The 24,096-nt window shown below is 37.2% G+C and overlaps 1 protein-coding gene and 1 long non-coding RNA gene across 6 annotated transcripts in view; one reads left to right on the top strand and one right to left on the bottom strand.

Moving 5' to 3' along the window:
- Positions 1 to 24,096, bottom strand: part of LOC5576867 (forkhead box protein O) — a 326,829-nt gene that overhangs the window by 270,737 nt on the left and 31,996 nt on the right. For all 4 annotated transcript variants that reach the window (XM_021852675.1, XM_021852671.1, XM_021852683.1 and 1 more), the window contains exon 3: positions 12,080 to 12,300. In XM_021852675.1, coding sequence (XP_021708367.1) covers positions 12,080 to 12,300 — 221 coding nt within the window. The remainder of the gene's footprint in view (positions 1 to 12,079; positions 12,301 to 24,096) is intronic.
- Positions 5,604 to 6,401, top strand: LOC110678962. 2 transcript variants are annotated; one of them, XR_002502094.1, is made up of 4 exons: positions 5,604 to 5,996; positions 6,065 to 6,140; positions 6,204 to 6,269; positions 6,325 to 6,401. It is a non-coding gene; the product is annotated as an uncharacterized LOC110678962 (long non-coding RNA). The 2 variants fall into 2 exon arrangements; XR_002502090.1 differs by having other exon boundaries at positions 5,604 to 6,140.

Raw genomic sequence — 24,096 nt, 5'->3', positions numbered from 1 at the left:
CGAATTGGAGAAACGCTTTCTCGAGCGTAAGTACAAACTGTTGAAGGAGTTAGGAAGCGAAACTTCCTCGATTACTGAGGAGGACGAGGAGGAAAAACTGTCGAAGATCGAGGAGTGGTTAGCCGAAACGGAACGAAACGGTGAGGCGGAGGATTCCGGAGTAGCAGCAGAAGCGGCAAACGAGCAGACACCGAACCATTCGGACAAGCTCAAAGAGCACCAAGCTCAAAATGTCCAACATAGTGCGTACCCACCAGTTCTTCGCCCAAACCCATGTGATCTACGTCAGCAACAGAATCAATCGTCCTGCCCTACATCAGTGCCAATCAGCGTACAGCACAATCGCCTTTCGCAAGGTGTTCACTATTTCAACAGCACAAGGCCGCAATTTGACCACGAACAAGTTCAAACTAATCGTTTCCAAACTGGAACTCATCCAGAACACTCTGCTTATATGCAGACCTACGATCAACCCAGGTTTATGTCCTCCACGCTACCACGTACGTGTATGAACCAACGTTCGAGGGAGATCCAAGAAGATCAACAGTCAAAAGTATTCAGAAACATGGCGTCCGTTCCCGCAATGAATCCAGGTAGACTCAACGAGTTTATCCCAGGACAACGTTCAACGCCGATACGTTCAGCTCAGCCAGAATCATGTCCAGTAACATTCAACGAAGAAACCGTTTGCATCTTGAATCGTAGCCAGATTGCGGCACGTCAAGCGGTGTCAAGAGATCTGCCAGACTTTGACGGGTCATTGGAAGAATGGCCACTATTTTACGCAACATTCCATTCGTCTACACAGATGTGTGGATATACAAACGAAGAGAACATGCTGCGGCTGCGGAAATGCCTGAAAGGGAAAGCACTGGAGGCGGTTAAGTGTGAGTTGCTTCATCCTTCAAACGTAGCCGATGTACTGTCGACATTGAAAATGCTGTACGGGCGACCAGACGCAATAGTGCAATCGATCATCAAGCGAATCCGACAGCTACCTCCACCAAGTACGGAGAGGCTTGAGACTATTGTGAACTTTGCCTTAACCGTGAAGAACATGGTGGCGATGATACGTGCTTGTGACGTGAACGATTTTATCTTCAATGCTTCTCTTCGTTGTGAGTTAGTGGACCGTCTGCCAGCACCCCTGAAGTTAGATTGGGCGAGGTTCACCCGTAATTCACCCAATCCGAACTTAGCGGACTTCAGTACTTGGCTGTACACGATAGCTGAGGACGCAAGCACCGTAATGGCAACGCCCGGACATGAAAGTCGCGGTAAAATTGTAAAAAAAGATGGATTTCTAAATTTTCATTCAGAGTCTGAATCGAACGGTGATACAACTAACGAGTTGCCATGCAAAATAAGGTCGGTAACACCGGATAACACTGCCAATAATCAATGCGTGGTGTGTAAAGGAAATTGTTTAACCGTAGCCAGATGTAACAGATTCGAAGAATTTAGCTACGATTCGAAGTGGGCCGTCATTAAAGAATGTAAGCTTTGTCGCAAGTGTCTTCGAAAGCACAACAGTTCTTGTAAGCAACAGAAACCATGCGGAGTGAATGGATGCACGTTCCTACACCATCCTTTGCTACACAAACCGGAGAATCTGAACCCCAATCCTTCAACGGTGAAACAAACCGAAACCCGGACGGAGTCCAATGGAGCGGCACTAAGCTGCAACGTCCACCAAGGTCAGTCTGCAGTACTCTTCCGCATAGTTCCAGTCATATTGTATGGACCTGAAAAAGTAGTGCGGACGTATGCGTTCATCGACGACGGATCAGAACTCACGCTTATCGAACAAAGCCTTGCTGATGAACTAGGTATTGAAGGTCCGAAAAAATCCTTGTGTTTGAAGTGGACCGGTGGGACCCGTAAAATAGAAAGTGATTCACGGCAAGTTAATCTACAGATTTCTGGAGTAAGCAAGGAGGCAACTAAGTTCGAACTTCAGGCCATCAACACATTGTCGTCTCTCCAGATCCGTCCGCAGACGCTTATGCTCGAAGAGTTGCAGAAAAGGTATCCCCATCTGGTTGGACTACCACTTGAATCGTATCGTGATGTGAGTCCGCGACTTTTGATTGGTTTGAACTATGCAAATCTTGGTCATGGAAATAAGAGTCGAGAAGGAAAATTAAACGAGCCAATCGCAGTGAAAACCCGCTTAGGATGGATGGTTTATGGAAACTGTACCGGTAGAGAAGAATCTGCGGGATACATGAACTACCACAGTGTACAAGTATGCGAATGCAATCGAGAATATGATGACAGCCTTCAAAGGGCGATGAAATCGTACTTTGCGCTAGATAGTATGGGAATCGCCAAACCGAATAAGCTCATTCTATCGCAAGAAGATCAAAGAGCTCAAATGTTGCTGGAATCTTTCACTCGTCCTACAAACCGTCGCTATGAATCTGGTCTTCTCTGGAAATACGACCAGGTTCGTCTCCCTAACAGTGAGGCAATGGCTCGTAGACGGTGGATATGTCTGGAAAACCGAATGAACAAGAACCCAACGATGGCCGAAGCACTCAAGCAGAAAATCCAAGAGCACATAAGCAAGGGGTATATTAGAAAGCTATCTGAGGCAGAAATTCGTGCGCCACATGAACGTATCTGGTATCTTCCCATCTTCGTAGTCACGAATCCAAATAAACCTGGCAAGCTTCGTTTGGTATGGGATGCAGCAGCTACCGCACATGGAGTTTCGTTGAATTCATTTCTCCTGAAAGGACCGGATCAGTTGACCTCACTTCTGTCTGTATTAATTCGCTTCCGAGAATTCCGGGTGGCAGTATGTGGTGACATTAAAGAAATGTTTCACCAAGTGCAAATGCGAGATGTCGACCAACAATGTCAACGTTTCTTTTGGAGAGACGATGGAAATACCGAGCCTAGCGTGTATGTCGTTCAGGTAATGACATTTGGGGCTTGTTGTTCCCCAAGCATCGCACAACATGTGAAGAATAGCAACGCGAAGCAGTTCGAACAGGATCACCCAGAAGCAGTTGATGCCATAGTCAAGCGACACTACGTCGATGATATGCTCGTTAGTACGGAGACGGAAGAAGAGGCCATAAGATTGGCACGAGATGTGAAGAACATTCACATGAATGCAGGATTCGATATACGAAATTGGATCTCAAATTCGAGCACGGTTCAAGCAGCTCTTAATGAGGTAGCAGCCGTGGAAAAGAACATGGACATCAGTGAGACACCCGCCACAGAAAAAGTGTTAGGGATGTGGTGGAATACCTCAACGGATCGCTTCACATACAAGGTGTCGATTCGATACGACGAAGATTTGCTCTCCGGCAACCGCCGACCAACCAAGCGGCAGGTTCTTCGGACGCTTATGATGGTTTTCGATCCTATGGGGTTCATCGCACACATTCTGATGTTTTTGAAAGTCCTTCTGCAAGAAATTTGGAGAACGCCAGTCGGATGGGACGATCCCATAGAAGATGCGCAGTTCGATAAATGGCTAACATGGTTGACTATCTTCCCGAAAATCGAGTCTGTTGAAGTTGCGCGATGTTATCGTCTATCGACGTCAATGAGCGCTTCAGTTGAAATGCATACGTTCGTTGATGCAAGTGAAAGTGGATTCGCCGCAGTTGTCTATCTCCGTTTCAAAGAAGGCAGTGTGATAGAATGCGCATTAGCGGGAGCAAAAACTAGAGTAGCTCCATTAAAGTTTCTATCTATTCCACGGTCAGAGCTACAGGCCGCGCTACTAGGTGTTCGTTTGGCTGACACAATAGTAAAATCTCTTTCCATCAACATAGATCAACGTTATTTCTGGACAGACTCCAAAGATGTTCTTTGCTGGATAAGATCCGACCATCGTCGTTATAGCCAATTTGTGGCCTTTCGAGTAAGCGAGATGTTAGAGTCAACAGAAATGAGCGAATGGCGGTGGGTTCCTACGAAACAGAACGTTGCCGATGAAGGAACTAAATGGGCACGAGTTCCTGAACTGTCCACCAACAGCCGGTGGTTCCGTGGACCGAATTTTCTCTGGCAAGGCGAACAAGCCTGGCCTGCATTTCCGACCTTTGGGAAATCGACGAACGAGGAACTCCGACCACACCTGCTTACACACGAAAAAGCCACGGAGCCGGTGATTAGTCTACAAGATTTCTCTAATTGGATTCCTCTGCTCCGCCGGACTGCATACACCTTTCGATATGTACACAACTTGAGGCGTTCTATCGAAAAGCAACAACGCATCAGTGGACCACTCACGCAATCGGAACTTGCTAAGGCAGAAAATTACTTGTTTCGTTTAGCGCAATCTGAAACTTATGCTGATGAAATCGCCTCCTTAACTGTAAGTCATCCCAGGACGAGCCAAACGAAACGAATCATTAGGAACAATCCGCTATTTCGTAACGCTTTCATCGACGAGAACGGAATTGCACGAGTCCAAGGACGAACTAAGGCGTGCGAATTTATCAATCGTGACGCCGTTGAACCTATCATACTCCCACGTAATCACCACATTACACGATTGATTATTACGGATGTTCACGAGAGACTCAATCATCAAAACCACGCGACAATCGTCAATGAGCTTCTACAACGCTACCGTATTCCTCGGATAAAAGCGACATATCAGGCTGTCCGACGAGCCTGTCAATATTGCAAGAATCAACTAGCAAAACCACAACCACCAGTGATGGCTGATCTTCCTCAGTCACGACTTGCTGCATTTAGTCGCCCATTCACCTACATGGGGGTTGATTATTTTGGACCCATACTGGTCTCTGTTGGACGTCGAACCGAAAAACGATGGGGGGTCCTTGCCACATGCCTAACCACTCGCGCCATTCACTTACAAATCGTTCACACACTGACAACCAGCTCTTGTGTTATGGCAATCCGTAATGTGATGGCTAGGAGAGGAACGCCTGCTGTTATATATAGCGACCGTGGTACCAATTTTCAAGCGACCAGCAAGGAACTGAAGGCAGCGATACAACATCTCGATCATGATAAACTGGCAAAAGAGTTTACATCTAGTCGAACACAGTGGACTTTTATCCCACCTCTAACGCCACATATGGGCGGCGCATGGGAACGGCTGATACGGACTGTTAAACAGAACCTAGTAGCAATGCAACACAGCCGATTACCAACCGATGAGGTACTACATAATGCGATCGTGGAGGTCGAAAATATCGTTAATTCTCGTCCATTGACCGACATTCCGCTCGATAACGACAACTCTCCTGTTTTGACCCCTAACCACTTTTTGTTGGGTTCAGCGAATGGTCTAAGATCCTGGGTTCCATTTGACGATAATCCTATAGTGCTGAGGAACTGCTACACCCAATCTCAAACTATGGCAAACGTATTTTGGAAACGGTGGATACGGGATTACCTTCCTATTCTTACGCGAAGATCGAAGTGGTTCATACCGGTGAAACCAATCGACGTGGGAGACATTGTAATGGTCGTTGATAACAAGCTGCCACGCAACTGCTGGCTGAAGGCCAGAGTGATCGCTACATGCAGAGCTTCCGATGGACAAGTACGCTCCGCTACGGTTCAAACTGCGTCTGGGGGAATCTACGAGCGTTCCGCTGTATCGCTAGCTGTCCTCGACGTAGGCGTTGAGAGGAATACGCATTTGGACGAGCCTTCGCGCATTACGGGGGGGAGTGTTGGTAGCGCCCCGTCGATGAAGAGTGAGTCGATATCCCCACATGACTCAATTTTGACATGTACCACACCCGATGCCATCGAGGGGATTGCAGAAACGTGAATAATAATAAGAAACAAAAATAAAACCATCATTCCACCAAATAGCAACAAGTTTACATGAAAGTTTAAGTAATAGGAGTTGAATTACGTGCCCTAAATTAATTATTTTACAATTATAATAGCCAATATCAGTTAGAATTATCTACCTGCAGTGCAATACTGGTTCAGAGTGCTCTAAAGCACCGGTTTAGTTTTAGCGTGAATTTGTATTGAACTAGGTGCGATATATGGCAGTATGTTTGGAAGAAATCATAAGCTTATATTTGCTCTTTATATCTATGATTAGGTGAAAAACAGGGAAATCTGGTCGGTAAGCATTCCGTAGTTGTCGAAAACGTTATCCGAGCAAGTGCGACTCAGAGGTAAGCACGAAGAAAACAATAGTTTAAGAATTAATACTAGAACACTATCAATATATGCAACAGGGGTTCACAATCGTCGCGAAAAGGAGCATTGTTGCGAAGGAATATTCCGAGGCTAGATCGCTAAAAGTAAGTCGAGCTATGTGTGAATATGTCTAGATAATGATTGCCTTGTTTTTTGTAGGAATTTTATAATTTATCAATTACGCCGAATAAATTTATTGAATTTGAATCTAGTTCCTCGCTGCTCTCGCAACATCCATATTCGATAACTTTTTAACTTTTTTGAAATTTACTACAGGTGACACGCAGGCTTCGTCCTTTGGCGGAGAAGCCTGTGTCATTTGCAAACAGAGATTTTTAACACCGTGAGGAAACTCAGGTACCGTCAAACGGGGCTTCTTTTGACATTATTTCCACATTCTTTAACTTTGAGTATTTGTAACTCTTAGAATTAAGAATAGATGTTGATATTTTTTGCCTATATTTAAGTTGTATATGTACGTAACAAATGTGCAAAATATGAGGCAAATCCATCAAGAAATAACAAACATGCTTGAATAGCGAAAAAAGTGTGTCCTTCAAGACAAAAAAGGGGCTGGACATTTTCACAATTATAAATAATGAAATGATTTTTCCTTATAACTTTTAAACTGATTCAATAGATTGTCGTCCACTTTGATGTTATTGAACATTTTTCATTGATAAACTTAATGTAGAGAATTGCAAAGCTGGAATCAATTACACATATATAACAAATTTCAACGAAACATGCCATTCACTATTCTCAGTTTGCAGTATGAAACTTAAATTTTCAACTTCCTCTTAAATGGAACTATCAGTTACGAATGCTCGATTTTCAAGTTGACATAAACGAACGACGTAACTACTAGGTACTGCGATGATAAATGAGTTATGTAAGAAAATCCTTTTTTTAATTATTACTGTTATATGAGTGATATGTTGAAGGATCACATTAATACCGGTAGCTAATTTAATACCAGTAAGTAATTTTCATTAAAAACGCAATCTATGAAGCAAAGTTTAGCAAGATCGTAAAGTAAGTTTGCTTTTGTAATATGCCTTTAGCTTCTTAGAAGTTTAGAGCTGGCTTAAGAGTAGTTTAATTTAAGCATTTGAAGGATGCAACTGTTCTGTACTACAAATTCATGTAAAATATGACGAAAAATAGTTTTTTAGATATTGTGTTGGGAATTTGGCATTGGTACGTATTGAAATATGTGTGTTTTATGTCTATTCACTTTTACAAAAATTTATTTTATTTTTTTATGTTGTAAAATACACAAACCCAAACATTATAATAAAATAAAATTCGCAAAAAAAAGACCTTTGATCAATTATTTTAATAAAACAACAATTTTAAGCAAAACAAATCGCAAGATTTTCATGAAACATGATGATTCGATAGTTTTGTGATGCTCCCAATAAGTTTCCACGACATGGGTAAAATCTAAACAATGTTTGTATAACCAATGTTTTATACCTTGTGAATATTTATTTCGGGCTTTTTTAAAATGCTTTCTTGTTTATCCTGTTATTGTTGATGTTGTTCCAAGAAAAAATCATGCCTAGTGGTAGAGCATATATTGGTTAATAAAAGTGCTGAAGACACAAAATTGCTCAGATTAATATTTACGCTGGTAATAAATACAAAAGGTGAGTGTCCAAAGTAGCGCCTGAAATCAAAAGTAGCCCCGTCCGACGGTAATTCAAATTTTGAAATATTGTATAATATTGGTCCCAAAATGCTGCCTTGAAGAACACTAGCTCCTATAGAAATGATCTCTGACTTGGATTTCTTATAAATAATCTGAAGTGTACGATTCGATTTCGATGGATGACTAGATTATTCTAACAATGTATGTTGGAAAATTAAAGTTTTTTAATTCTACAATCAAGCCGCCATTTTTGTTCGGTTTTAAAATTAGTACAACGTTGGCATTTTTCCATCTGTCAGGAAAACATGCCAACTGAAAACATTTGTTAAAATATATCAACCAAGAATGATAAACTACTCTCTGAAAGTTTCTTGAGGAATCCTCTCAAGACCGCAAAAACAAATATTCAAATTGCGATAACTTTTTTGTTTCTCAATATTTTTGAACCATTGTTTTCAAAAGTTCTCAAAAAACTCTTCTAGTTTTACCTTTCTAATACATTAAGAAAAAAAAATCACATTATGCATTAAGGTGAAGATTAATCGAAGCCAAACCTCAAATTTTCAAAAGAACAAATCTGGAGAACCGAATATCCGTTTAAGCTAAAAACTTAATCGATTGGTCACTAGGTAGTGGTGCCCAATCGATAAGGTTTTCAGCTGGAACGGATGTTCGATTCTCCAGATTTGTGCTCTTGAAAATTTGAAGTTTGGCTTCGATTCATCTTCACCTTAAGGGTCAAAAATGACCCATGACTTTGAAACGATCTCTCAAATCTATTTTGGACCGATTTGCGTTCTTTTAGCTTCATATGAAAGATATCGAACTCTAGAATGGAAATCTGGAAATGTGAGGAAGGGCTCAAGGGAACGTGGAACCTCTTTCAGAAGGAACTGACGTATATCATATACAGCAGTTCATACACATGTATATAACGACGGTTCATTCCTTGGCGATATCCACAAATTACGTTACGCTCAAGCGTTACGGCTCATACAAAAATTTGTAATTTTCCATTAAAAAAGCGTTACGGATGGGGGGAGGAGGTCGAAAATTGTCGATTTTAGCGTTACGTAATAAATGGACGCTGCCCTTTAAGATTTCTTCAAGAATTCCTCTTTAAATATCTACAGACACTTCCAGAAAATTCTCCAGGAATTATTTCGAAGATTTCTTAAGGGATCATCTCTACCTATATCTTCTTATAATTCATCCAGGAGTTCTTCCAGGGATTCGATAAGGGATTCGTCCTGCAAAAAAAAATTCATAGGGATTCCTTTCGAGATTTTGCAAGGAATTCCTGCAGGAATGTCTCTAGTGATTCTCTCATAGATACCTTCAGTAAATTTTTTACTGGGATTCTTCCAGGAATTTCTCGCAGATATCTACCAAGATCTGTTTCAGGAATTCTTTCTGGAAAGCTCCGGAATTTCTCCAGATATTTTTCGAGCGATTTATTCTGGCATTCCTTTAGAGATTTCTCTATATAATCAAGGATTTTTGAAGTGATGTCTTCAAGGCTGCTCTTTTTTAATTTTATGGAGCGATTATTAGAGTATGTGAATATTTGAATGTTCAACTAGTGTTTTTATGCCATCCATGTTTTCTCCAGGAATTTCTTCAGTAATTACGCTAGGACAATTTCTTCAAGGATTACTTAAAATATTTCACTAGTGATTTCTTCAGAACTATCTCCGAGGATTCCGCTACCGAAACATACTAAGATATCTTGGGGAGTGCTCTCAAGATTCTTACAGGAATTATTCCGGAGATTTCTACCGGTAATCCTCCCCGGATCGCTCCAGGGATTCTACCAGGAACTTCTGCAGGTGTTCCACAAGTCACAAGTTTCTCAAGAATTTCTTGCAGGAATTCTCTCAGAGTTACCACGAGGAAAATCGCGACGTAAATTATGCTAATGATTCCTCCATATAGTCCTCCAGAGATTCCCCAGGAATTTCTTCAGGGACTCCCCAGGCATTTCTTCAGGGACTCGTTCTGGGGCTCCAAAAATCTTTCAGGGATTCCTCCAACATTCCTTCCTCTTCTTGATATTCTTTCAAAGATTCTTTTTCAAATTCCTGCAGGAATTTCATTAGAAATGATCCTAATAATTACTTTAGGGATTATTTTATGAAAATCTCTACAAAAATTCCTCCAGTAAATGATCTCAATCAATTCCTTTTGGAAAATCCTTCAAATATTTCTCCTGAGATTTCTCCAAGAATTATTTCGGGGATTTCTCCAGAAAAACCTCCACATGGGGTTTCCCAGGGATTTCTCTACAAATTCCACCAGCAAAATCTCTACTGTAAATCCTAAAAGAGTTTGAAACATTTGATTTTTTTTGCGGATCCTGTAATATTATTTCCATAGTGAGATCGCAATTGCGTTGAAGTAACCTTTTCTCTCATATTTAGACGGATCAAGAGCTTAAGATCATCGACTTTAACCACATATTCGAATTTTACTTCACATTTTGGTATTGCAATGCCTCTCGCATCAAAAATGGAATTTGTTAAAGTTGCATATATCAATATCAAGTTTTGTTTGCAAAAAAAAATTGGGTCCATGAGAAAAACATACTCCAATAACAGTTTTATCAGTAAATTTTACACCAACTTGGACTGCTTCGGTTATTGTGGTGGTTTTGGTAGCCAGAACGGTGTTTTTTGTTAGTAAGGTAACTTGAAGTTTGAATTAAAAATTAACTCCGATAACTTGCACGAAGAACCGTTCAAATTAGCCGGAGTGCACGGTGACAGCAAATCGCGTGAAATATTTTTTTGCTATTTTTTGCTCACTCTTTAAAATGACATATAGTTCGTAACAAAGCAAATTGATATTGCCAAATACTTTTTCTAAATATGGTACCTCACAAAGATTTAACTCATAAATCTCATGCATTTTCTTGTTCAAAATGGACCAAAATGCCATCACTTTTGAAGATATATACAACTTTGTTTAAGCTGCGTGCGTACGTTACTGCTCGTAAATCTCATCTGTTTCTCATCTGTCCATATTTCTTTTTATAAAACAGGCATTCAACATTCTTGTTATGGTGAATCTATTAATTGTTCATCTCTGTTTTACGACCTATGTAAAAAAAACTCCATTATTTGTCCCAAACATCCTTATTGAACATAAAAGAAAAATCAGGCCTGCAACGAGCACAAATTGCACATAATGCAATAACGTTGGCGAGTATTTAAGCTAAAAATAAAACAAACCACCTCCAGTATGACCAGAACGGTTTCAGTAAAATGCAATCAAGGAACTGGTTTCCGAATAAAAAAAAATATCGATTACATTGGCATCTGCCGTCGTCGTCTACTCACTGTCCAGCAGCCAAGCTTGCATGTAGGTAACGCATCATGTCTTCATCATCTCTCCCCCATCCATGAAGTATGATTTTCACTCGTCGATGATATCCCCACTCATACCCATATCAGGACAGCAAGTTGACCAAGTAAACTTTCTTTTTTATTCACTTGTAGCAGTACCGACATCGAACGCAAACTGTAAAACTCTGATTGATCCACGTTATGACGGTTCTGCTTTTCTTGTCCTTAGAGCGGTTTATGTGCGATCAAGAACGAGAATATGTCCTATCGAATCAATTTTCACAAAGAGTCCACCCAATTATGAATTTGGTGATAAAAAATAAGTAACGATATTGACACAAATATGTCCTTTTTTGTTTTTAATTTTCCATTATTTGACTCTTCTCTTGAGATTTTTTTATGAAAGTAGGAAATGCTGCCTTTTGCTTTTGTACACATAGTGAAAATTATTGTATACATTCAGCTCATACCTTTCTTAATTTTGGATATATTTTGGTGCCGCAATCTTCCTATCAATAATACTGCCTAGTTTTTTTATTCTTACGAAGGATTTGACGTGTGTCAAGGATAATCAATTTGGACAAAGCATCAAAAGTTAATTATAGTAAGATCGGGTGAAATGAAAGTTATCGCTGTGGCACATTTGAGTATCAATATCTATGCAACTATGTAATTTGTATAATTTTATGTGGTTTATTTCTGCTTTGATTGCCGATTTCTCCATACCCTAAATTTAGCATCTAGCGTATTTTTTGAAATTGATAAAAAAACAGGCATGACAAATTTCGAACGGGTCGCAATTTCACTAGAAATTACCTATTTCAAGTTGTTAACCGGGTGAAATTGTGACCTTTCAATATTATCCCGTATACAACAGGGGCATAAAGTGATATAAAAAAAAAACTGTGACACTAACCTTCCATCCTGCACTGCTGTTGGAGTCACCCTTATCTTTAAAATACGGCACATTCTGCACCATCCATTCATAGATCTGACTGAGCGTTAGTCGGTTATCACCTGCTGAACTAATTGCTTGTGTAATTAAATCAGCGTACGACAGGTTACCCCAAGCGTTGCGACGCGATGAGTTTTTCTTGGTGGCGGATGACGCTGATTGCGGTTGGTTCGCACTGACACCTATGAAAAAAAAACAGATATGAAAACTTTAGTAGAGCGGTGTTTATGGAAAGATTGACTGTACATGAAGTTATGGTGAAAGTGGCAAATGGAACACAAAATAATGGCATTACTGAATCCTTATGCTTATGGAAAGTAATTAATAAATTTATTGAGGGCCCAAGCAGCCTTAAAGGTAAACGCTCAGATATTGAGCGAAACAATGCTAAAGGTGGCGGGTTTGAATTCCTGTTCAGTAGAAGTTCTTGTGAGGCTGAAAATTGCAGAAAAATCTCTTGGAATATCAGTGGAGAAATACCTTTACAATAAATGGAGTAATTCGAAAATCAATTTGCGAGAAAATTCCTGAGAGACTTAAAAACGAATTATTTGAGTATTTCTGGTGGACGCACGAATTTTCAGGAGGAAATTATGAAGGAGTACCAGGACCTGTAGAAATATATGATGAAGATTCTCTTAAAATTTTTGGAGAGGTTTTTGGATGAATTGCAAAACTTTAAGACTTCAAATTTCTAAATAAAATTTGGAGGAAAAAAATTAAATAATTCATAAGAATCTAAAAGATAGTTATATAAAAATAACTTAATCAAGTTCTTGTATTTTGAAAAATAAGTTCTAGATGAAACTACTTTTGAATAATCTGAAAAAAAAAGTGTCTGAAGAAATATTAGAGGATATTGTTTGGAAGATAACTGGCAGTCTTACATTAGGAGTTACACCGTGTCCAATATATTCTCATACACTTTTTCTTTTCTTTGGTATAATTTTACTGAATGTAGGATAATCCAATGTTTTAGTATTTCATTGTAATCTGGTAGTATTATACCAGCGTAGAATAGCTTGTTTGATGAATTAGAAAAATTAATTGCTATGATATGTGATGAAATGTCCATTGAAGTCGTGTTTTGCACTTAAAATTAATTTTTGATCATATTGGTCTGGTTTACAAAGTAAAAATCAGAGCATTCTCAAAATAGTTTCAGAAACTTTAAGTTAATTATATTGCGTTTTAAATAGATAAATATTGATAAAATTTGGTGAATAGATGTGCGATAACTGTAGATTGAAATTAGGCTCTGTCTATGAGCGTGCCGCTGGAAATATTTTTCGTAAAGTCTTGAGTTGATGAAATAAGTTTATAATTGAAATATTTCCAAAATATTTCCTGTAGTGAATTAGTATTATAACCCCTTTTAAAAAATATTATCACCAATGATGTCAGTTAGACGAGCGCGAAGCAACGTTATCTCGAATTTGTATGAGAATATACTGGACACGGTGTAAGTACATTTGTGATAATATTTTAAAATATATTTAGCAATTAAGGCAGTTTTGAATAAATCTTGAAATATATTTTTTTATTTTGCGGGAATGCGAGGGAACAATTTTTAATCCGATTGCCAAGGGAACATGAACAACTACATTGATAGTTTTCAACAACAACAATAAATGCAGATAGATCTGCTGAAAACTTCCCGGATAAATCTCTTGGAACATTTCCCGCATTAATTGCAGTGCAATTAAAAAAAAGTATGGTAATGGTAACGCTTGAACAAATCATTTAACGAGTTCTAATAAAAACTTCTGGAGAAATTCTACACCAATCCTTGAAGGAAAATGTGAAAGATCTCTGAAAAAATCATGCGAATGTCTTGAAAATATACGAACTTAGAATTATGCAATGTTAGAATAAATAAATAAAATATACGATATATTAATTTTCCGTAAGGAAGACAAAATCCCCGTGTCGAAACGATGGGTTAAAATAAAACTCGTTCTAATCATTCTAAGACGAATACGCCCGTAGATTCCACTATCAAACTTTAGAGTCGATTCCTCCACAAATGTCTTGTAAATTAAGTAAGAGCTCTCAGTCCAAGAGTGACCTCAGAAATTTATTTTAAACACTCAAAGAGAACAAGACAACAAGTAGTTCAAAATTACGTGTATCAGTTAAATGATGCAATCTCTAGTGGAATCAAATGATATACAGTCAACTCTCCCTATTCTGTTTCTCAATATTTCCCCTGACTCGAAGGAATGCGCGGTTCCTTCAATTGAGCACTTTGATCACTCTGTAAGTTGATATTTCTCTAACTCGATGCTCCCTAACTCGATGCAGTCTGTATCAGTTTCCCATGCAAGTTTACTTCTCTAACTCGATATTCTCATGAAAGGTTTCAAATATCCTTCAAAAAACATGAAATTGAGTATTATGATTATACTGATAGTAAAATTAATGTTTACATCCCATTTCATAATGATAAAATTTTTAATTTATGCAGACTGTTGAAACTTCACATAAATAGATGTGTTTTTTATGTTCGAGTGTATTTAGATAAAATAATGATAAGTTTAAAAATTAAAAAAAAATGTGTTCAGTATCTGGATACCTTTCGTACTAGATGGTCGCTTCAATATCGAGTTAGGGAAGTTGACTGTACTACTAAATTCGGTTTTCATTTACTTATAGGTAGGTATTTCACTAAAAAGCTCAAAATATTATCAGACTGAAAGATGTTTTAGATCATTAAAACATTGGAAAATTATATGTAAGGGAAGTGGTAGTAAAATAAACAGGGGTGGTAAAATGAACACCGTGCCTTTTACCGGGAACAATACAAATTTCAATGCATTTATATCACGCACGGGCAATATAGAGCATAAATCAGAGTGTTCCGGTTGATACGGAGGTCAATTGAAGTGAAAATCTCAACGGAAACTAAGATTTTAGAAAACCACATTTGAAAATTAGAGCTGACGTAACTTTAAGCTCGGAGGTCTTGATGTTTTTCAGTGATGTGAATATCGTTGTGATATGCTGTCGAATATGAAACTTTTAGATTTCTTTTTGAATGGGTTACAATCATTCATAGATATATTTTCGGGAATGCAATGAATTTTTATAAAAAATTTAGTTTTGCTCACGTTTTTGGGCATGATGTTCATTATATCACCAACAGCTGTTCATTTTACCCACATAGTGCAGGTAAAATGAACATTTCCATCGTTTTTCGCTAACGATAAAAATATGTGAAAATTTAGCAATTTTAGTCTGAATTCCTGTTGCTGCTTTAGATAACATCCCTATTTTTGATCTTGTGCGATAGAACAATATATATTCTTTGTTATGCTATTAGAAATAAAATGATATCCTTAACCCTCTAATACCCAACACCGTCTTTAGACGGGGTACATTTTGGAACTTTGCGTATTTTTTCGTAGCTCGGAAATCAAAATGATTTTTTTTTGGCTTGAAACTTGACTCATAACACGCATATAAGAAAAGTTTTGTATGACTTTTGAAACTTTTTTGTATTTTTGAAAACTGTTTGAAAATTGGTATTCTTGTATAATCTAACGGTTCATTTAACGTGTTGTATAAAAAACGTACTTTTTATATTTTTCTACGATCAACCTATCACAAAAGAAAAGCATGGTGGTATAATTTCAAACCTGTTTTTCCATTAATCACACGGAAAATAAAAAAATCCAGAAAAAAAAATTTAATACTTTCTAAAGTACCGTAAAAACTTGATTTTTTATTATTGCCAAAAATCAGTAACCAGAAGAAACTTCAAGAAAAAATAAAAATGTTCAAAAATAAGAATTATAAAAATCAAAAACCAAAATTCAAAGATTTGGGAATGAAAATAAATCATTGCCCAAAACGCGTTTAGAACGGTTTTAGATATAAAATTAATATGTAGATCGTAAATAAAACTTTGGGTCTTAGAGGGTTAAGGTGTTCATTTTACCACCCCATCAACTAAGTATGAAGAAAGCAGCACTGTAGGATTCTTAAAAGATAAAGACTAAATTAACTTCTGGTGAAATTCCTGCTCTGTAGCGATTTTCCTGATAATTGAGTTATTTTCAATCTAGTATTCATTAAAAATTTGCTCTATGTCTCGTTCTCTCCCTATCTCGATGGTCCCTTCGATATAGATATATAGAGAGTCGACTGTGTAAACATTTTTATTGAATTTATAAAGCTTACAGTATAGCTTAAAACGGTTTAACTTTCGAAAAATCTTTACAAATATATTCTATTGTTTTCCTTTGAGGCTGACTAACACGTTTGACATATATCCAAAATTGCGTCTTCCAAGCATTCTATCAAAGATTTTGCCAAGAACCTAACAGAATCTGATCTAGAACACTTAAAGGACTTCTCTATTAATTTCTACATAGAGATCAAGAAGTGAATTCATAAAAAGTCTTACAAGAAATTTATTGGGGATGATTGGAAGAATTCGTTGGTAATATGCATTAAAAAATCTTGTCAAGGGTTTCATAAGAGCTTTATCAACAAGGACCAGTCCAACTAGCTATCCAGACAAGACTTCACCAAGGATAAGTATTATGAATATCCCCATAACTCCTCGAGACGAGATTCTTAATTAATCTGTTCAGGATATCAGTGAAGCTCCCAAGAAATATTTCAAAGGTTCATAAATCACGCTTGCAGATCTGGAGATTATATTCCAGAGTATTCTGAAATGGTGTCCGGCCATTTGGCCGAACGCCGTTTGACCGAATGCCGTTTGGCCGAACGCCATTTGGCCGAATGCCATTTGGCCAAATCACGAAACAATAAAAAATTGCTTCAACGCTGATAAGTAGGAGTCATAAGTGTGACCCAATAACTAATCAGGTAATGCATTTGTTGATTTAGATAATGTGGCCGAACGTCATATTTGTCGCTATATTAGTGCTCCAAGATTAAAACCATCCATTAATCCAGGACAAAGTTTTGAACTCGCATCAAGACTCTAAACTGATGGTTGGTTCGTTTCTGGATTACCAACGATGTGCTAGGTTTACTCCTGATTGATTTTCATCAGAATTTTTTTCTTCTCTTAAACATAGGCTATTCTTTCGATTTGTACTGATTCCATAAATATTGTCAATAATAAATCTTATATTATTATTGAGAATTTTACCTGATTTAAATTATCGGCAGTTCTTTGTAGTTATACTAATATAATAATTATTTGCATTACACTTGCTTTAATTTTTATAAGAAATTTTTCCTTCTTTTGATCATAGGCTGTTCTTTCATTTTTGAATATTTTTCATAGTTTATTTGAATTATGACTTTTAATACGCTCATATTAAAAACATATTTTTTAGCACAAGGGTTAACTTGGGTAAGATTTCATTCTCCTCCAAGATTAACTCTGTACCGTTGCTTTCGTAGATTAATAAATCGAACGGTTCAGTGAACGTCAAAAAGGCTCACTGTTTCTCCGTCGAGAAAAGAAGAAGCCAAAACTCGTGTTTGCTAAAACTTTGAAAAAAATCGCTTAACACGATTCGAAGCATTGAAGTGAACCGATGCTACAGAAGGACGAATAAGTCTTAAACTGTCTTTTAGTTACTGTCAAATGCTGACTACAAACGCAATGCGAAAACCTCTGCTGGCTAGTGTTACCGCTAGCAGAGAAGTTAATAATTGCTTTCATTAAGGATGTTCTTCTTTCAGTCTATGGGGTCTATTTTGTAAATCGAGCGGATTCATGTGACTCGTTTGTAGTCATTGTCGATCAAAGTAAGCATGCATATTTCAGATGTCACCCGTCGACGCCCATAGTAATCCAGTCACATGGAGTGACACTTGTCGATAAACTCGAGTGAAAGAGCTGAGTCGTGCGAAACTTTTGGTCGACAGTGACTCCAGTCGAGTCGTTTATAAAATAAATTTATAAAATAGGCCCCTAACACTAAAGAGCTGTACATAAATGGATGGTAGGTCATTTGGCATAAAGTCGTTTGGCATAAAGCCGTTTGGCATAATGGTTATTTGGCATAAAGTCGTTTGGCATAATGGTCGTTTGGCATAATGGTCATTTGGCATAATAGTCGTTTGGCATAATGAGTCTGAAAACAAGAATTTCTTAAGATGGCATTCGTTTTCCGTTTCTATTGAATATTTCTGATGGCATCAGGCTTTTCAGGCTTTGTAGTCAATTGAAACAAAATGACACTTTATTCAACAATCATATGCTCTTGAATAAACTAAAGCATATTAGGAAAGTTATTGCTAATAGTATTTTATTATTTATCCAGAAATAACCCTTCTTTCAAATATTAATGCTTCATTTGAGTTTCGCTATTGGAATATTTATTTGCACTGAAGATTTGAATATATTTAGCACAAATTTACCCTTCTTTCAAACATTCTATGTTTTTTTTTCTAAACATGATGTAACAATTATAGATATAAAGAGTGTTGATTTAAAATTTAAATAAATTTCACCTTCTTTTATACATAGGCTGTTCTTTGAAGCTATATTGTAGATATTTTTGTTTCCAACTGACAGAAGGGCGGCAATCGATAATATTGACCTGCTCAAGTTATTGACGAAAAGAGAAATCGATTACTGCAGTTACTTCGATGGGTTGTGCTACTTTTCCCCGAATGTTGATTCCCTGAACGCCAGTTCCCCGAATGCCCTGAATATTCCGTTTCCTCGATTATCCCACGTCCCCGAAAACATTTGGCACCCATAATTGTCGTAACTTTATACATTTCAGGGTGGTGAACGAACTAACCATCTAATATGCACCCTTCTTTTTTTATTGGCGGTTCTTTCAAGTTTTACCGTCCTCAGCATTTTTGCCAACATGTGCATAGCCAATAATGACAGAATACCTCCTTCTTTTGATTGCTTATCGTTCTTTCTCGTTCACTATCCAGCCACTGAAGACTATTACCTATAGCTTCTATTTAAATTGCACCGCTTTTCGGTGAAACCGGTCATTCAGGGAACTGGCATTCGGGGAACCGATGGTTCGGAACGCATTTTTTGATGTATTTTCGTTGTATTATGCCGCGATTATTTTTGGCGTCTTCTTCTATATTTAATCATAAATGTTCCCTTCTTTTGAAAATAGGCTGTTCTTTATATTTATACTGTTTTAAATTTTTATTATTTAGTAAAGCTAAATGTTAACCTATTTTTATATTTTGCTGTATTATCAATTCTTGCAAGACGTGCTGTAAGAATGATATTTTTTTAGAACCTGCCAATATTGAACATATTTTTTTTTTCTTGCCAATACATGATCTCTTTTCCCTTCTTTCGATAATTGACGGTGTTTTTGACTCACACGTCCAAAATTAAAAAGTATATTGAATCGTTCAAAACTATTGGGAACATTTTTTTGCGATAGAGCCTCAAACATTTTGAACGAAAAATTATCTGCTCTCGTATATAGGCTATTACCCTTGCATTATGCTGTAATAAAAGGTCTTTGGATTAGAGCTTTAAATATTTTGCAAATGAATTTTCCCTTCTTTTATCAAATAATTTTCATCAAGTTTTCACGTCCAAACTGGGACAAAGCTTGATCTGCATCGAAATATTCTATGAGCGAAATATTCTACTGCGAACTTCCTTTGTCAATTTCATATTTTCAAATATGTAGATCGCAACAAGCTCAAAGATATTCTATGTTCTGAGATGTAGAAAAAAAATCATTCCGAAAAGATCTTCCACCAGACCCGTTACGAGTTTTAGTTATGCTCTCTAATACACAACATTTTTTTACATTCATAGCTTGGAAAATCTCTGAACAAACACCATGCTTATTGCAAACCTTCCAAAATTTTTTGCTATGGGCTCGGAGGTGTTGATCTCGGTAAAAGATTCAAAAATGCCGATATTCATTCTAAGTCAATCATTATGCCAAACGACCATTATGCCAAATGACCATTATGCCAAACGGCCATTATGCCAAACGGCCATTATGCCAAACAACCATTATGCCAAACGACTTTATGCCAAACGGCTTTATGCCAAACGACCTTATGCCAAACGACTTTATGCCAAATGGGGTACAATCACATAAATGATGATTTATCCTTTTTCAAGAATAAATTGTTCTTTCAAATTCGGCTTTGAAATTCATGCTAACTATTATCCATCATCTATTGTTTTCAATTTCGGCCAAACGGCATTCGGCCAAATGACCCTTTCGACCAAATGGCGTTCGGCCAAACGGCATTCGGCTAAATGGCGTTCGGCCAAACGGCATTCGGCCAAATGGCGTTCGGCCAAATGACCCGGAACCGTTAAGGTCATTCATACATCTAGCTGTAGGCTCATGACGCGTAAAGTTTCACGACCTCAATGGAGGATCAAACACCCTTCTACGGCGAAGTGAAACCGGACTGGTGTTAGAACTAAGCCGATTATACAAAAGTGTACTCCTTATACGTCCATTCAAAATATTGCAGAAAAATACTATATCTGCGATCTTATGTCTGTTGCTAATGCTGTCAACGTCTACAAGACGGCAGAGTTCATCGTAAGCAGGCATTTGCTCTCTAGTCCATCCTAGGTTTCTCAGCGCAAATTTAACAAACTTCCTCTGGGAGTTCTATTTGAGGGCAGGATCAAACATGTCGCGCATCGTTCGCATACAACGGTGTTTGATCCTTTGATATTGTCGATTGCTCCTGTAGGGCGAGCGACGAACACTTGCTCGGCGTTCAATGCTCTCCATAGGTAAACAATAACATAAGTAACAAATATTAGAGCTAATAGAAATCGTGAATATAACTGTTAGTTTTTCAATTAATTAATCAAAACTACAAAGTAGAGACACATTTTTCAAAAACTTTTTTTGTATTTTTTCTTCAATTTAACTTAAAAGTTAATTTTAGTATACCGCTTATATTTGATCAAGCTAAAAAATATACACGACCTCATTTATTTCATTTAAAATCTTTAGAATTTGAAGAATCTCATCTATATGGTTCCCATTACCCACTTGACACACAGTACCTTACATAATTCCACATTTAATTGTCTCAATTCAATTTATGAATACGTAATGTTTTATAATTTGCAAAATGTTTTATAGTTTGCAAAATAAGGCTTTACAGAATATTATGACCAATATGAGAAAAGATATATTGAAAGACAATATTAACCAATCACGCTCCATTATTCCAGTTTTACTACATTGAGGACATTGTTGCACATTAAACAACGAGACCGGTAAATTCAACTTCAATTTTGGTCATTTTATTACCATAAAATGACAAAAATATGAGAAAATTAAGAATGAATCTTATCAATTAAATCTTAAAACAAGCTTTTTGGAAAAATATTGGAAAAAAAATAACTGTTGTTTTTTCGTGCAAAATCACTTTATCACGACTTGAAGTCAAAAATGATTAAGTCTGCAAAAAACTCGTGAAAACCAAATATTGTTTAACAACCACCGAAAAACTGAACATCACATATATTTTGCAATTGGATTAAATGGACAAATTGATGTGATTGCGAAAAACTCTCGAATCTTCTCGGTGAGATTCTAACTCATGACTCCCTGTTCACTAGATAGGGCGCGTTACCCCTACGCCATGAGAGGACTCATGGACGCAGAAGTTAACCTGAATTCGATTTCAGCTCAATAATCACGTGGTACTCTTTCGCAAAGCGCACCTCTTTCGGAAGAATTAGACGCCTATCCAAACACTAACATGAATCATGATTATTAAAAATAAACAAATATTGTTATTATCTTTAGAAAGGATTGCTACAATTCTACAGATTAACAAGAAACTATTGCTTTGTGTGTGTAAACTGTGGAAATATGAGACACTGAGTCAAACAGATGAGCCAACTCATGCATGATTTTATAACTGTTGAGTTTCGTGACTTACAACCTACGCATGAAAAATTTCAATTGTGAGTTAAGATAGTTTGAGTTACTCACAACGCTGGATAGGTCACGGGACAAAATGGACCAGTGCCGTTTTGGAGTACAATATCCAGTTTTCGACAAAATGTTTTTTCTCAGATAACAGTATGTTTACGCAAGAAAACTATTAATTGGTGGCTTTAATTATAACATTAGTTTTCTGTCACTATTTGAAATTTGCTCGTCAAACGATGCAAGGTTCTAAATTTACAATATTTCAATCGATTTCAATTATAGCTTATTTGTAAAATAAAAAAAATATCTATTTGGTTCAAATTCAGGAAGTCACAGTAGTCTAATCCTATATAACAAAACTGAACAACAAGTCCGACTTCTATAATAGAAAAAAATCTTTGCGGGTTTGGAACCCAACCCATAATGTTCCAAGTTTTTTTTTTTTTTAAGCAAAACTCTCTGAAAAGTGATGTTTTTGTATGTTTCCGTCTATAATTAAACATTCAAAATACAGTCGAAGCTCGTTATAACGACAACTTTTATAGCGACAAAAACTATCTATAGTGACATTTTTCGGTCCCTTGAAAAATAATTTGATGATATAACTATTCTCTATAGTGACATTTCTCTACTACGACGGTCCCTTGCGATGTCGTTATAACAAGCTTCGACTGTAGCTCTTTCCATCAAGTAAATCATGTAATCAGAGTTTCCCCCAGGTAGATATTTTAAACTTCAAACTATATTTCTACGGGCCATCCTGTTTCCAGAAAAATAAACACGGGCACTGTTGACGAAAACCTTCAAAAATATGGAACAGTCGAACGGCGAAAAAAATCACTGAACCGTATGCCGCCTGGCGAGACTTTATTAAATTTGAGCGAAGGTAATTTCATTTATATTTATATGGCACACGGTGTCCACACGGTATAATCGAACCACTCCAATCCAATTTCTGGCTATGAGTGAGTGTGTGATCGTCAGGAGACGGCCAATCTTTTACGTGGTTCAGGAATGGATGAAGCAAGGCAAACGTGCCAAGAAGTGACAAAAAAAAACGAGCGTCGACCAAACCCTGCTACATGATTGGCCATCAGCTAATAAATATGCTGGTACCTGTCACGGTACCGCACGACAACCGGTAGTGAAGTGAGCTAATCTGATTTTAAAACTGTGTCAATTTTTATAATCCCTTCAAGTAATCACCAAAGCACCCTATACAGTAACGGAAAAATTACAGATATAATTATATCCTGCTCCGGGTTGTAAATTCCCAACAGTGGGATGTAGCTGTACAATAGTGTAAGAAAAAGTTTCAATCAAATTAAATAGAGCTTGGAAAGTGATATAAGTTTAACTTAGTTTAAGAAACGTTCAACAAATTATCTCTTAATGTCCTTCTTCTTGGCGTTACGTTTTAACTGGGACAGAGCCTGTTTATCATCTTGCATGAGCACTTCCACAGTTATTAACTGAGAGTTTTCTTTGCCAAACTTGCCATTGCATTGTCGCATTCGTACATCGGTGGCAAGTACGATGACACTCTATGACCAGGGATATCAAACAAATTTTCATTACGAAGAAATCGAACCCAGACACCTTTAGCAGGGTTTTGATTTGTAGTCGGGGACTCTAACCACTCGACTAAGAAAGGCCCAACTCTTAATATATGGTAATAGAAATATTTTTCAAATTTCCTAGATATCTTTTTGATAATAAGGGATAAACTGATTGAAGTATTCGAGGGATTCCACGGAGGCATGCAAGTCGATTCTGATCGACCATTTCAAAAATATCTGAAACTTTGCACAGTTTTTCAGTTCCATCTAAATCGTCATTTTCCGATATCAAATCTTCAAGTTGAGTCACGACTAACTTTTCAAAAGGGTGTATGTGAAAATGGTTCAAAAATATTCAAAAAGCTGCAGAGCAAAAACGGTTCGTTCGATTGTTAGACAACTAAAGAAACAAAGTTAGACAACTAAATAAAGATTCCAAAAAAAATACACAATGTGAAAAAAAAAATTTTTTTTGCATTAAAAAACATCATTTTTGTCACAAAAACTCAAATATCTCAAAACCCTATCGGAATACCAACGTAATTTGTTGAGGGAAAACGGT

The sequence above is a fragment of the Aedes aegypti genome, chromosome 1 (assembly GCF_002204515.2).
Source record: "Aedes aegypti strain LVP_AGWG chromosome 1, AaegL5.0 Primary Assembly, whole genome shotgun sequence".
In the NCBI taxonomy this organism is placed as follows: Eukaryota; Metazoa; Arthropoda; class Insecta; order Diptera; family Culicidae; genus Aedes; species Aedes aegypti.
The sequence above is the reverse complement of the archived record's forward strand: the minus strand, read 5'-3'. Positions and strand labels throughout refer to the sequence as shown.